The following is a 14,085-nucleotide window of genomic DNA, read 5'->3' as shown; positions in this document are numbered from 1 at the left end:
GGAATTATTAGTATGGACCCTGGTGGTCTAGGGCAGTGATGGAGTTATTATTATGGTCCCTGGTGGTCTAGGGGAGTGATGGAGTTATTAGTATGGTCCCTGGTGGTCTAGGGCAGTGATGGAATTATTAGTATAGTCCCTGGTGGTCTAGGGCAGTGATGGAGTTATTAGTAAAGTCCCTGGTGGTCTAGGGCAGTGATGGAGTTATTAGTATGGTCCCTGGTGGTCTAGAGCAGTGATGGAGTTATTAGTATGGTCCCTGGTGGTCTAGGGCAGTGATGGAGTTATTAGTAAAGTCCATGGTGGTCTAGGGCAGTGATGGAGTTATTAGTATGGTCCCTGGTGGTCTAGGGCAGTGATGGAGTTATTATTAAAGTCCCTGGTGGTCTAGGGGAGTGATGGAGTTATTAGTATGGTCCCTGGTGGTCTAGGGCAGTGATGGAATTATTAGTATTGTCCCTGGTGGTCTAGGGCAGTGATGGAGTTATTATTATGGTCCCTGGTGGTCTAGGGGAGTGATGGAGTTATTAGTATGGTCCCTGGTGGTCTAGGGCAGTGATGGAATTATTAGTAAAGTCCCTGGTGGTCTAGGGCAGTGATGGAGTTATTAGTAAAGTCCCTGGTGGTCTAGGGCAGTGATGGAGTTATTAGTATGGTCCCTGGTGGTCTAGGGCAGTGATGGAGTTATTAGTAAAGTCCCTGGTGGTCTAGGGCAGTGATGGAGTTATTAGTATGGTCCCTAGTGGTCTAGGGGAGTGATGGAATTATTAGTTTTGTCCCTGGTGGTCTACGGCAGTGATGGAGTTATTAGTAAAGTCCCTGGTGGTCTAGGGGAGTGATGGAGTTATTAGTATGGTCCCTGGTGGTCTAGAGCAGTGATGGAGTTATTAGTAAAATCCCTGGTGGTCTAGGGCAGTGATGGAGTTATTAGTATGGTCCCTGGTGGTCTAGGGCAGTGATGGAGTTATTAATATGGTCCCTGGTGGTCTAGGGCAGTGATGGAGTTATTAGTATGGTCCCTGGTGGTCTAGGGCAGTGATGGAGTTATTAGTAAAGTCCCTGGTGGTCTAGGGGAGTGATGGAGTTATTAGTATGGTCCCTGGTGGTCTAGGGCAGTGATGGAGTTATTAGTATGGTCCCTGGTGGTCTAGGGCAGTGATGGAGTTATTAGTATGGTCCCTGGTGGTCTAGGGCAGTGATGGAATTATTAGTATAGTCCCTGGTGGTCTAGGGCAGTGATGGAGTTATTAGTATGGTCCCTTGTGGTCTAGGGCAGTGATGGAATTATTAGTATAGTCCCTGGTGGTCTAGGGCAGTGATGGAGTTATTAGTAAAGTCCCTGTTGGTCTAGGGCAGTGATGGAGTTATTAGTATGGTCCCTGGTGGTCTAGGGCAGTGATGGAGTTATTAGTAAAGTCCCTGGTGGTCTAGGGGAGTGATGGAGTTATTAGTATGGTCCCTGGTGGTCTAGGGCAGTGATGGAATTATTAGTATAGTCCCTGGTGGTCTAGGGCAGTGATGGAGTTATTAGTAAAGTCCCTGGTGGTCTAGGGCAGTGATGGAGTTATTAGTATGGTCCCTGGTGGTCTAGGGCAGTGATGGAGTTATTAGTAAAGTCCCTGGTGGTCTAGGGCAGTGATGGAGTTATTAGTAAAGTCCCTGGTGGTCTAGGGCAGTGATGGAGTTATTAGTATGGTCCCTGGTGGTCTAGGGGAGTGATGGAGTTATTAGTATGGTCCCTTGTGGTCTAGGGCAGTGATGGAGTTATTAGTATGGTCCCTGGTGGTCTAGGGCAGTGATGGAGTTATTAGTATGGTCCCTGGTGGTCTAGGGCAGTGATGGAATTATTAGTATAGTCCCTGGTGGTCTAGGGCAGTGATGGAGTTATTAGTATGGTCCCTTGTGGTCTAGGGCAGTGATGGAATTATTAGTATAGTCCCTGGTGGTCTAGGGCAGTGATGGAGTTATTAGTAAAGTCCCTGGTGGTCTAGGGGAGTGATGGAGTTATTAGTATGGTCCCTGGTGGTCTAGGGCAGTGAAGGAATTATTAGTATAGTCCCTGGTGGTCTAGGGCAGTGATGGAGTTATTAGTAAAGTCCCTGGTGGTCTAGGGCAGTGATGGAGTTATTAGTATGGTCCCTGGTGGTCTAGGGCAGTGATGGAGTTATTAGTAAAGTCCCTGGTGGTCTAGGGCAGTGATGGAGTTATTAGTAAAGTCCCTGGTGGTCTAGGGCAGTGATGGAGTTATTAGTATGGTCCCTGGTGGTCTAGGGGAGTGATGGAGTTATTAGTATGGTCCCTTGTGGTCTAGGGCAGTGATGGAGTTATTAGTATGGTCCCTGGTGGTCTAGGGCAGTGATGGAGTTATTAGTATGGTCCCTGGTGGTCTAGGGCAGTGATGGAATTATTAGTATAGTCCCTGGTGGTCTAGGGCAGTGATGGAGTTATTAGTATGGTCCCTTGTGGTCTAGGGCAGTGATGGAATTATTAGTATAGTCCCTGGTGGTCTAGGGCAGTGATGGAGTTATTAGTAAAGTCCCTGGTGGTCTAGGGCAGTGATGGAGTTATTAGTATGGTCCCTGGTGGTCTAGGGCAGTGATGGAGTTATTAGTAAAGTCCCTGGTGGTCTAGGGGAGTGATGGAGTTATTAGTATGGTCCCTGGTGGTCTAGGGCAGTGATGGAGTTATTAGTAAAGTCCCTGGTGGTCTAGGGGAGTGATGGAGTTATTAGTAAAGTCCCTGGTGGTCTAGGGCAGTGATGGAGTTATTAGTATGGTCCCTGGTGGTCTAGGGCAGTGATGGAGTTATTAGTAAAGTCCCTGGTGGTCTAGGGCAGTGATGGAGTTATTAGTATGGTCCCTGGTGGTCTAGGGGAGTGATGGAATTATTAGTTTTGTCCCTGGTGGTCTACGGCAGTGATGGAGTTATTAGTAAAGTCCCTGGTGGTCTAGGGCAGTGATGGAGTTATTAGTATGGTCCCTGGTGGTCTAGGGCAGTGATGGAGTTATTAGTAAAGTCCCTGGTGGTCTAGGGCAGTGATGGAGTTATTAGTATGGTCCCTGGTGGTCTAGGGCAGTGATGCAGTTATTAGTATGGTCCCTGGTGGTCTAGGGCAGTGATGGAGTTATTAGTATGGTCCCTGGTGGTCTAGGGCAGTGATGGAATTATTAGTATAGTCCCTGGTGGTCTAGGGCAGTGATGGAGTTATTAGTATGGTCCCTTGTGGTCTAGGGCAGTGATGGAATTATTAGTATAGTCCCTGGTGGTCTAGGGCAGTGATGGAGTTATTAGTAAAGTCCCTGGTGGTCTAGGGCAGTGATGGAGTTATTAGTATGGTCCCTGGTGGTCTAGGGCAGTGATGGAGTTATTAGTAAAGTCCCTGGTGGTCTAGGGGAGTGATGGAGTTATTAGTATGGTCCCTGGTGGTCTAGGGCAGTGATGGAATTATTAGTATAGTCCCTGGTGGTCTAGGGCAGTGATGGAGTTATTAGTAAAGTCCCTGGTGGTCTAGGGCAGTGATGGAGTTATTAGTATGGTCCCTGGTGGTCTAGAGCAGTGATGGAGTTATTAGTAAAGTCCTTGGTGGTCTAGGGCAGTGATGGAGTTATTAGTAAAGTCCCTGGTGGTCTAGGGCAGTGATGGAGTTATTAGTATGGTCCCTGGTGGTCTAGGGGAGTGATGGAGTTATTAGTATGGTCCCTTGTGGTCTAGGGCAGTGATGGAATTATTAGTTTTGTCCCTGGTGGTCTACGGCAGTGATGGAGTTATTAGTAAAGTCCCTGGTGGTCTAGGGGAGTGATGGAGTTATTAGTATGGTCCCTGGTGGTCTAGGGCAGTGATGGAGTTATTAGTAAAATCCCTGGTGGTCTAGGGCAGTGATGGAGTTATTAGTATGGTCCCTGGTGGTCTAGGGCAGTGATGGAGTTATTAGTATGGTCCCTGGTGGTCTAGGGCAGTGATGGAGTTATTAGTATGGTCCCTGGTGGTCTAGGGCAGTGATGGAGTTATTAGTATGGTCTCTGGTGGTCTAGGGCAGTGATGGAATTATTAGTATAGTCCCTGGTGGTCTAGGGCAGTGATGGAGTTATTAGTATGGTCCCTTGTGGTCTAGGGCAGTGATGGAATTATTAGTATAGTCCCTGGTGGTCTAGGGCAGTGATGGAGTTATTAGTATGGTCCCTTGTGGTCTAGGGCAGTGATGGAATTATTAGTATAGTCCCTGGTGGTCTAGGGCAGTGATGGAGTTATTAGTAAAGTCCCTGGTGGTCTAGGGCAGTGATGGAGTTATTAGTATGGTCCCTGGTGGTCTAGGGCAGTGATGGAGTTATTAGTAAAGTCCCTGGTGGTCTAGGGGAGTGATGGAGTTATTAGTATGGTCCCTGGTGGTCTAGGGCAGTGATGGAGTTATTAGTATGGTCCCTGGTGGTCTAGGGCAGTGATGGAGTTATTAGTAAAGTCCCTGGTGGTCTAGGGGAGTGATGGAGTTATTAGTAAAGTCCCTGGTGGTCTAGGGCAGTGATGGAGTTATTAGTATGGTCCCTGGTGGTCTAGGGCAGTGATGGAGTTATTAGTAAAGTCCCTGGTGGTCTAGGGCAGTGATGGAGTTATTAGTATGGTCCCTGGTGGTCTAGGGGAGTGATGGAATTATTAGTTTTGTCCCTGGTGGTCTACGGCAGTGATGGAGTTATTAGTAAAGTCCCTGGTGGTCTAGGGGAGTAATGGAGTTATTAGTATGGTCCCTGGTGGTCTAGAGCAGTGATGGAGTTATTAGTAAAATCCCTGGTGGTCTAGGGCAGTGATGGAGTTATTAGTATGGTCCCTGGTGGTCTAGGGCAGTGATGGAGTTATTAGTAAAGTCCCTGGTGGTCCAGGGCAGTGATTGCGTTATTAGTATGGTCCCTGGTGGTCTAGGGCAGTGATGGAGTTATTAGTAAAGTCCCTGGTGGTCTAGGGCAGTGATGGAGTTATTAGTATGGTCCCTGGTGGTCTAGGGCAGTGATGGAGTTATTACTAAAGTCCCTGGTGGTCTAGGGGAGTGATGGAGTTATTAGTATGGTCCCTGGTGGTCTAGGGCAGTGATGGAGTTATTAGTAAAGTCCCTGGTGGTCTAGGGCAGTGATGGAGTTATTACTAAAGTCCCTGTTGGTCTAGGGGAGTGATGGAGTTATTAGTATGGTCCCTGGTGGTCTAGGGTAGTGATGGAGTTATTAGTATGGTCCCTGGTGGTCTAGGGGATTGATGGAGTTATTAGTATGGTCCCTGGTGGTCTAGGGCAGTGATGGAGTTATTAGTAAAGTCCCTGGTGGTCTAGGGCAGTGATGGAGTTATTAGTATGGTCCCTGGTGGTCTAGGGCAGTGATGGAGTTATTAGTAAAGTCCCTGGTGGTCTAGGGCAGTGATGGAGTTATTAGTAAAGTCCCTGGTGGTCTAGGGCAGTGATGGAGTTATTAGTATGGTCCCTGGTGGTCTAGGGCAGTGATGGTTATTAGTATGGTCCCTGGTGGTCTAGGGCAGTGATGGAGTTATTAGTATGGTCCCTGGTGGTCTAGGGCAGTGATGGAGTTATTAGTATGGTCCCTGGTGGTCTAGGGCAGTGATGGAATTATTAGTATAGTCCCTGGTGGTCTAGGGCAGTGATGGAGTTATTAGTATGGTCCCTTGTGGTCTAGGGCAGTGATGGAATTATTAGTATAGTCCCTGGTGGTCTAGGGCAGTGATGGAGTTATTAGTAAAGTCCCTGGTGGTCTAGGGCAGTGATGGAGTTATTAGTATGGTCCCTGGTGGTCTAGGGCAGTGATGGAGTTATTAGTAAAGTCCCTGGTGGTCTAGGGCAGTGATGGAGTTATTAGTAAAGTCCCTGGTGGTCTAGGGGAGTGATGGAGTTGTTATTATTATGGTCCCTGGTGGTCTAGGGGAGTGATGGAGTTGTTATTATTATGGTCCCTGGTGGTCTAGGGCAGTGATGGAGTTATTAGTATGGTCCCTGGTGGTCTAGGGCAGTGATGGAGTTATTAGTATGGTCCCTGGTGGTCTAGGGCAGTGATGGAGTTATTAGTATGGTCCCTGGTGGTCTAGGGCAGTGATGGAGTTATTAGCATAGGCACATCGGGGCCTTAGAAGACGGTGTAGCTTAAACACAGAAATCCGGACATGAAGGGAAGGGGTGAAGAAGAAGCCATGCAGAAATGTGCTGGTCCCGCCCTGGTGACTGCGGACACGTCCTCCCTGCCCTGATCATAGGGGTCATGGTGAATATGTAACAATGTATCCATGACACTACGTATGTATCATTATTATTACCCAGCAGTCAGCAGCCTCATTGTTTGGACGGATTTTGCCGATGTCCTGTAGGAGCCGCGTGTATCGGTGTCCACCGTGTGACTGATCTGGCACGGTGGTGTTCATGTTAATCGTGGAATTAAAGGGGTTGCCAAGAATTGGCTGATATGTTAAAGAAGCAGCGCCCCCCCTGAGCACAGGTTGTGTGCGGTATTACAGCCTAGTCCCATTCACTATAATAGAGCTGAACTGCAGTACCAGGCACAACCTGTGGACAAGGGGGGCGCTGCTTCTGCACGTTTTTCTACTAATCATGCCATTTTCTCCCCGGACAGAGCTGCTGCCTCCATGTAGTGACGTACCTGCCCGGCTGGGATCTCGCAGGGTGTCCTGACATCCTCACGTTTTCCTTCTGTCGTTGTCGCCTCCTGATTCCTGTGACCCCTTTAATTCTTCAGGATCTCGCTCCGTGTTTTGGGGGCGCAGCGAACTCCTCTCCCTCCGATGAGATCAGATTGTGGCAGATTTTTCACCTTTCTGGTTTCATTTGAAGACAAAGTTTCTTTCACTTTCTTTTCTCCTTCTCCCTCCCTAATGCTGCGGGGACGACTCTGCTGCATCGCCTTAAAGGGGAAGGGCTGGAGGAACATGACACAAAACTGCGCTGACGGGGAAGACCCGCACGTTACAGAGCCGAGAACGTCCACGGATTATGGAGGATTCACCCTCTTGTGTCCCCTCATTATACTGTATGAGCCCCCGGCTGTCTTCCACCTTCGCTCTCTATACGTTTATTTATCTCCTCTTCCCACAGGAACGTCCCACTCTGCAACAACCCAGCTTTTCCAGACTCTGAACTCTCACCCTGCTATGTCGCTACCTCATCCCACTTTTCCTTATGACCCTTTTGTTTATTCTGACTGTAATATCCTTCATCTGCCTCAGATTGATGAACTGGTCCTGGAGATGAGTCCGGGCTCCTCATGTCTCACACCTGAACGCGTTTGTCAGCAAATATATCGTGAGCAGCTTGTCTGCCCCGTGCATCACATAAGTGCGTCATACAAGTGCGTCATACAAGTGCGTCATACAAGTGCGTCATACAAGTGCGTCATACAAGTGCGTCATACAAGTGCGTCATACAAGTGCGTCATACAAGTGCGTCATACAAGCGCCTCATACAAGCGCGTCATACAAGTGCGTCATACAAGTGCGTCATACAAGTGCGTCATACAAGTGCACTGCCCTGAATTAGCCCAGGCTTGGAACTGAAGAGAACGGGACACAGTCACTGTGAACAATGTTTCTGTTTATTTCCACTCTCACCCCTATAATCCTTCACTTCCTACTAACCCCCTAATCCCTACACCAAGTAAGGAGCTGGTCATCTCTCCCTCCATCCTCCCCATCCATCTCACCTCCTCCTCAGAACTGTTCCCCAACATCCAATCCTCTGTCTCCAAGCACAGACAGCCCCCTCATGCCCCGTCATGTCCTCTCCTGCCCCTCAAGCACTCTCCTGCCTCCTCATGTCCCCTCCTGCCACTTCCTCCCATCTCCTGATAACACTTTCTCTGCTCCTCCTCACTGCAGGTGATATCTCTCCAAATCCTGGTCCTCCTCACCACACCCCACAGTCATTTCTACCTTCCATCCACGCTCTATCACTACTTTACCTAACCTCACTAACCTTATACCCATTCACCCAGCCCCCCTTCCCCAGTCCCACCAACAGGAGCTCTATGGAACGCTCGCTCTTGTCGGCAACAATCTTTTTTACATCCATGATCTTTTCTTTACCAACTTTCCTTCCTCGCCATCACCGAATCCTGGCTCCCCCCCTCTGACACAGCCTCTCCTGCTGCACTCTCGTATGGTGGATTCCACCTTTCTTAAACCCCGCCCCAGCAGCAAGCATGGTGGAGGAGTTGGTTTTCTCCTGTCAAATAACTTCACCCCAATCCCACTGCCACCCTCTGTCACCCTCCCTTCCTTTGAGGTGCACTCTGTGGGCATCTTCTCCCCCTTTAACCTCCAACTGGCTGTCATTTACTGCCCCCTAGGACCAGCCGCCACCTTCTTTGACCACTGCACCACCTGGCTACTTCATTTCCTCTCCGCTAACATCCCCACTATCATCTTGGGTGACTTCAACATCCCCATTGACACTTTCCTCTCAGCTGTTACTAAGCTTCTGCAGCGCCCCAGAGTCCTGGTCGTTGCAGTACTGTTGCTCCGCCTCTAAGGGGGGCTATGGTACGTCTGATGGCACTGAAGGAGTTCACCTGACCAGGTATCACAGACACCAATACACTTCACAGTCTGGCCTCCAGGGGGAGCTAAGGGTTCTATGTATTAGGCCACTCCTCACAATCTGGTAAAACTGGGGGTCAGGCAGGAAGTTAGTGAGAAAGCTGACTGGGAATCGAACATGCAACACCTTGTGGCAGAGGGTGTTGCAGGGAGAGACTCAGAGGGGTCCCTGTCAGGGGTGGGATCCTGACAGAGGCCTAAAAAACAGAGAGAATGTTACGGGACCGCGCCTGCACGATATAGCGGCGGTACCCCAAGAAAGGACAAGAAGCGAGGTTTATTGTGCTGAGTGAGAAACGAGATCAATGCACAAGGAGAAACACCAGTAGGAGTCGTGCTGTAAGACGAGGCAACATCCTACTGAGGCGCAAATAACCGGTGGCCGGAACGCCGAGGAAGTATAGAGCTCCAGGCATTACTTCAAACCTACGGCAGGACAGTCAGTTACAGGCGGGCTGTCTCACCCAAATCACCTACGAAGACATAGGGGACAACATTTGGAGAGGGGCGACTCTAGGGTCCCGGAAGAACTCCGAGCCTACCCATCATACGTGTGTGTCCTAACCATAGCATCTGGGGGACGAAGAAGAAGAACATGATTTAGTCGAGTTGTGAGGGAACACGAGAAACAGACACAACAGTTGTGGGGACTATCCCGTAAGCACAGCAGGGGAGGACCACAACACACAAGCGCTAGAAGGTAGGCACAGATTTCCACCTGCAAAGGGAACTCTGGAGGTGCCATCGGACCGGCCGGACTTGCGCAGCCTGGTTAACCGTATTCTGGACTGAGGATCCTGAAGTAAAGAGGTAAAGAGACTGCAACCTGGTGTCCTCGTTATTTACTGCGACCGGCACTTCACCGCACCATAACATCATCACCATACCTCCACCTTCATTGTACACCCCTCAGCAGGGTCACGGACCGGGTCTAGCCACCGTGACAATCCCAGACCAGAGACTCAGAGACCCGGTACCGGGTACCCCTCGGCCCTGCGGCAGTGGGGGCGCTACAAACTTGGTGTCACGAACAGGATCTACTTAAGCCTGAAGAATCAGGTCATGTGTGCCTTGGAACTGTGATTTACTGTGCTTGGACTGTGCTTTATTGCAAAGACTGTGTATTGCCACTTGCCGCCAAAAGTTCCCGCCAAAGATCGCCGCCATTACAGTGCCACAGGGAGCGCAGGGGAAGAAGGAGGGCGTGCCATGGGAGGAGACTACCAAAGCGGCGCCAAAAGTAGCGACCGCCCCCTCCGACTTCTGCTGCGAGATGATGACCTGCCCAGCAGCGGAGGAGAACCGCCCCCTGATTTGCAACAGCGGGAACTAGGTGAAGAGAGAGCTCGACCCCGGAGAAATGGTGGAGCCAGGTGCATGCTTTGCCACCGAATGCCGGACAGCGATGAAGATCAGCAAGTGCCCGAGCGATGGCGAAGTGATCCCGGCTTACCCTCACCTGCCAGAGGCGGACCCGCCTCCACCGCAGCAGAAGGATCCGAACTCCTTGGAGCCGCCGGCGGAGGAGCCGAGCCTACCTATCCCAACCACGGAGCCAGCAGATGCGGAGCCATGGAGAGCGGAGCCACATCGGGAGGCCGACTTGGAGGAGCCGCGGTCCGGGCCGCAGCCGATTCCAGCGTCCTCGTCAACGGAACGGATCGACATCGGTGGAATCACATCAGGCGCAGGTATGGAAGACGCCCCTGCTCCCCTGACCGATCCTGCTACCCCGACCGATCCCGCTCCCGCGACCGCTTCTCATCCCAACAGTAACTGCCTCTTCTCGGTTGAACGGGTGATCCTCACCCCCGACGCGATGGGGAAGCTGGTACCTCCACTACCGACCAAGATGGGAGAACCCATAGACGTGGGCCCAGACGGGGTGATCCTCCGGTGGGACACCCCCTGGAACGAGCCGGATGGAGCTCGGGGGGAAGGCCTCACCCTTGCTGTGCTCACTTGGGAACAGTATAAACAATGTCTGATCCTACATTGGCAAAACCGGAACGAGACAGAACAGCCTGATACGCCAAAAATGTAACGCAGAAAGCCTGCGCACGGCAGGAAAGATGTGGTAAAGCGGGGAACTGTGCTGGCCTTCCACCCGAAGAGGGGTTGGGGCTCCATACAGGAACCGGGACTACCGACTGACGTCTTCGTTACTAGTTACAACGTGAAAACTCCCTGCTGCAACCAATATGGTGACCCATTGCAAAGGGGGGATCAGGTGACCTACACCCGCCACCGGAGTGCACAAGGATGGTGCGCTCGGAACGTCCAACGCTGTGAGCCTGAGGGAGCGTCACCTGTTGCCCCGACCATGATTGATCCGGACTTGACAGATCTTGTTACTATCACCACCGTACGCCTTGTAGCGGCTACCGAACTTGCAAGCAGGGTTAGCCTTCGAATCCAGACACCGGGTGATCTGACGGCACCTGAGAGACCAACCACCGGTACTGACATTGCATCGGCCGGGGACCAAGGACCGAAGCTGCCAGAAACTGAGTAAGCAAGAATGCTTTATAAATTGTAAATAGTTAACTGTTTCTACTGTCTTGCTGCTAAAACCCGTCTAGGGTTATTCTTAAAGGGATCCCTTTGTTGACCCGGGATCCCTATTGCTTTTTGTTTGTTTTCTACTTTTGCCCCAGTTATCAAGAGACTACCGAATCATGGACGGTGAATGATTCACAAACTGATGCTGTAAATAGTTTGCACTTTCTTAAAGGTGCTCTCTACTGGTTTTACACAAGGAAAGGACTCTTTGCGAAGACACTGGTCTTGGAACTAGCACCGGAGTCCTTACTGTGAATAGACTTGCAGCTTGAGAAGTTCCACTACCTCATAGAGACTTGGTCCCCTCTTAAAGGGAATGTTCACATATTGCACTTACGAACAGTGTTGCCTTAAGATGGTTAAATGGCAATAATGTCTTGAAAGAAAAAGTTGAATGTAGCTAACTAGTTAATTGTAAGAAATGTTTAATGATGTTGATAGAAGAATGAGGACAGAAAGTGAACCCGTACGGGGTTAGTCAGTGAGTCCTCCTAGGAGCCGTACAGAGATGGCTCAGTAATCCTGAACGGAAAGATGGATGATAAGTTCTATACTGTGTATAGTAGCGGAAAGGCAGTAGGCCCGGGCGGAAAGGGGCGGTCCTGTAACAGAAAGGAGAGGCAGCAGGCCTGGAGCAGTTAGGAAAGGCGGTCCTGCAGATGTAAAGAAGGAGAATGCAGAAAAGTTGATTAGCCTTATAGTGTTTTATAAGAAGGTCTTTAGTGGATTCAGTGTGTACGTCCTTAAAGGCAACGTTAAATTATTGTTCAGAAATTTGCACTTAGTAGAATACCCGGTTGGGTAAAAGAAGTTATTTATAGTATGTTACTTAAATATTTAACCATGTTTGTAACGTTCAAGTGTCCTCACCTCCCATAAAGGGAAGCTCTGTTAAAGTTTACTTGTTACTGCATTTCAAAATTGTATGTCTTTTTGCTGACATTATTTGCTGTTTTCTTCCCAGTCCAGGAGTACTGGATTTAACCGGGGGGGAGTGCAGCGCCCCAGAGTCCTGATCGTTGCAGTACTGTTGCTCCGCCTCTAAGGGGGGCTATGTTACGTCTGATGGCACTGAAGGAGTTCATCTGACCAGGTATCACAGACACCAATACATTTCACAGTCTGGCCTCCAGGGGGAGCTAAGGGTTCTATGTATTAGGCCACTCCTCACAGTCTGGTAAAACTGGGGGTTAGGCAGGAAGTTAGTGAGAAAGCTGACTGGGAATCGAACAGGCAACACCTTGTGGCAGAGGGTGTTGCAGGGAGAGACTCAGAGGGGTCCCTGTCAGGGGTGGGATCCTGACAGAGGCCTAGCAAACAGAGAGAACGTTACGGGACCGCGCCTGCACGATATAGCGGCGGTACCCCAAGAAAGGACAAGAAGCGAGGTTTATTGTGCTGAGTGAGAAACGAGATCAATGCACAAGGAGAAACACCAGTAGGAGTCGTGCTGTAAGACCGAGGCAACATCCTACTGAGGCGCAAATAACCGGTGGCCGGAACGCCGAGGAAGTATAGAGCTTCAGGCATTACTTCAAACCTACAGAGGACAGTCAGTTACAGGCGGGCTGTCTCACCCAAATCACCTACGAAGACATAGGGGGCAACATTTGGAGAGGGGCGACTCTAGGGTCCCGGAAGAACTCCGAGCCTACCCGTCATACGGGTGCGTCCTAACCATAGCATCTGGGGGACGAAGAAGAAGAACATGATATAATCGAGTTGTGAGGGAACATGAGAAACAGACACAACAGTTGTGGGGACTATCCCGTAAGCACAGCAGGGGAGGACCACAACACACAAGCGCTAGAAGGTAGGCACAGATTTCCACCTGCAAAGGGAACTCTGGAGGTGCCATCGGACCAGCCGGACTTGCGCAGCCTGGTTAATCGTATTCCGGACTGAGGATCCTGAAGCCTTCAGTAAAGAGGTAAAGAGACTGCAACCTGGTGTCCTCGTTATTTACTGCGACCGGCACAGCACCGCACCATAACATCATCACCATACCTCCACCTTCATTGTACGCCCCTCAGCAGGGTCACAGACTGGGTCTAGCCACCGTGACAATCCCAGACCAGAGACTCAGAGGCCCGATACCGGGTACCCCTTGGCCCTGCGGCAGTGGGGGCGCTACACTTCTATCTCTCACTTCCTCCTTCGGCCTCACTCAATGGTCTTCTACAGCTACCCACAAAAATTGCCACACGCTGGACTGAATCTTCACCCACCTCTGCTCCCTATCTAACCTCTCTAACTCGCCTCTTCCTCTTTCTGACCACAATCTACTTACATTATTTTCCCTCTCCTCTCCAGGTCCACAATCCCCGCCCCACAAACTCACACATCCTCGGAGAAATCTCAAACACCTCGATCTACACTCACTGTATGAATCCCTTCTCCCTCTAACAGAAATAAGTTCACTACACAATGCGGATGCCACTCTATATAACACCACCATAGCTGCAGCCCTGGAATCGGTTGCCCCTCTCACACATTCCAAAGCGTGCAAAATCAACAGACAGCCCTGGCACACCAGTCTGACCAAAACACTGAGGCGAGCTTCCAGGGCTGCTGAGCAGAGATAGAAAAGATCCCATTCCCACGAGCACTTCATCGCATTCAAACAGTCCCTCACTACTTTCAAAACCACAGTCACCACAGCTAAACAAACCTACTTCTCATCTCTCATATCCTCCCTGTCTCACAAGCCTAAACAGTTATTCAATACCTTCAATTCTCTCCTCCATCCCCCAGGACCTCTTCCCTCCCCACTCATCTCAGCCAAATACTTTGCCTCATTCTTCAAGCAGAAGATTGATAACATCAGAGAAAGCTTTGGCCTACAGCCCCCACAACCCTTCCTCATGACTACTCAGCCCCCTCCTCCAAAACCAGCTTCTCCACCATTAGAGATCAACTTTCCACTTTACT

The 14,085-nt window shown here is 50.2% G+C and overlaps 1 protein-coding gene across 2 annotated transcripts in view; it reads right to left on the bottom strand.

The window, feature by feature from the left end:
• Positions 1 to 6,897, bottom strand: part of LOC143785104 (uncharacterized) — a 33,508-nt gene extending 26,611 nt beyond the window's left edge. Inside the window, exon 1 of one of the 2 annotated variants that reach the window (XM_077273775.1) lies at positions 6,642 to 6,897. In XM_077273775.1, the coding sequence (XP_077129890.1) occupies positions 6,642 to 6,676 (35 nt within the window). In that variant the 5' untranslated portion in view covers positions 6,677 to 6,897. The remainder of the gene's footprint in view (positions 1 to 6,641) is intronic. The other variant, XM_077273776.1, reaches the window with a different exon arrangement.
• Positions 6,898 to 14,085: the final 7,188 nt, after the last annotated feature.

Source organism: Ranitomeya variabilis, chromosome 7 (assembly GCF_051348905.1).
Source record: "Ranitomeya variabilis isolate aRanVar5 chromosome 7, aRanVar5.hap1, whole genome shotgun sequence".
Classification (NCBI taxonomy): Eukaryota; Metazoa; Chordata; class Amphibia; order Anura; family Dendrobatidae; genus Ranitomeya; species Ranitomeya variabilis.
The sequence above is the reverse complement of the archived record's forward strand: the minus strand, read 5'-3'. Positions and strand labels throughout refer to the sequence as shown.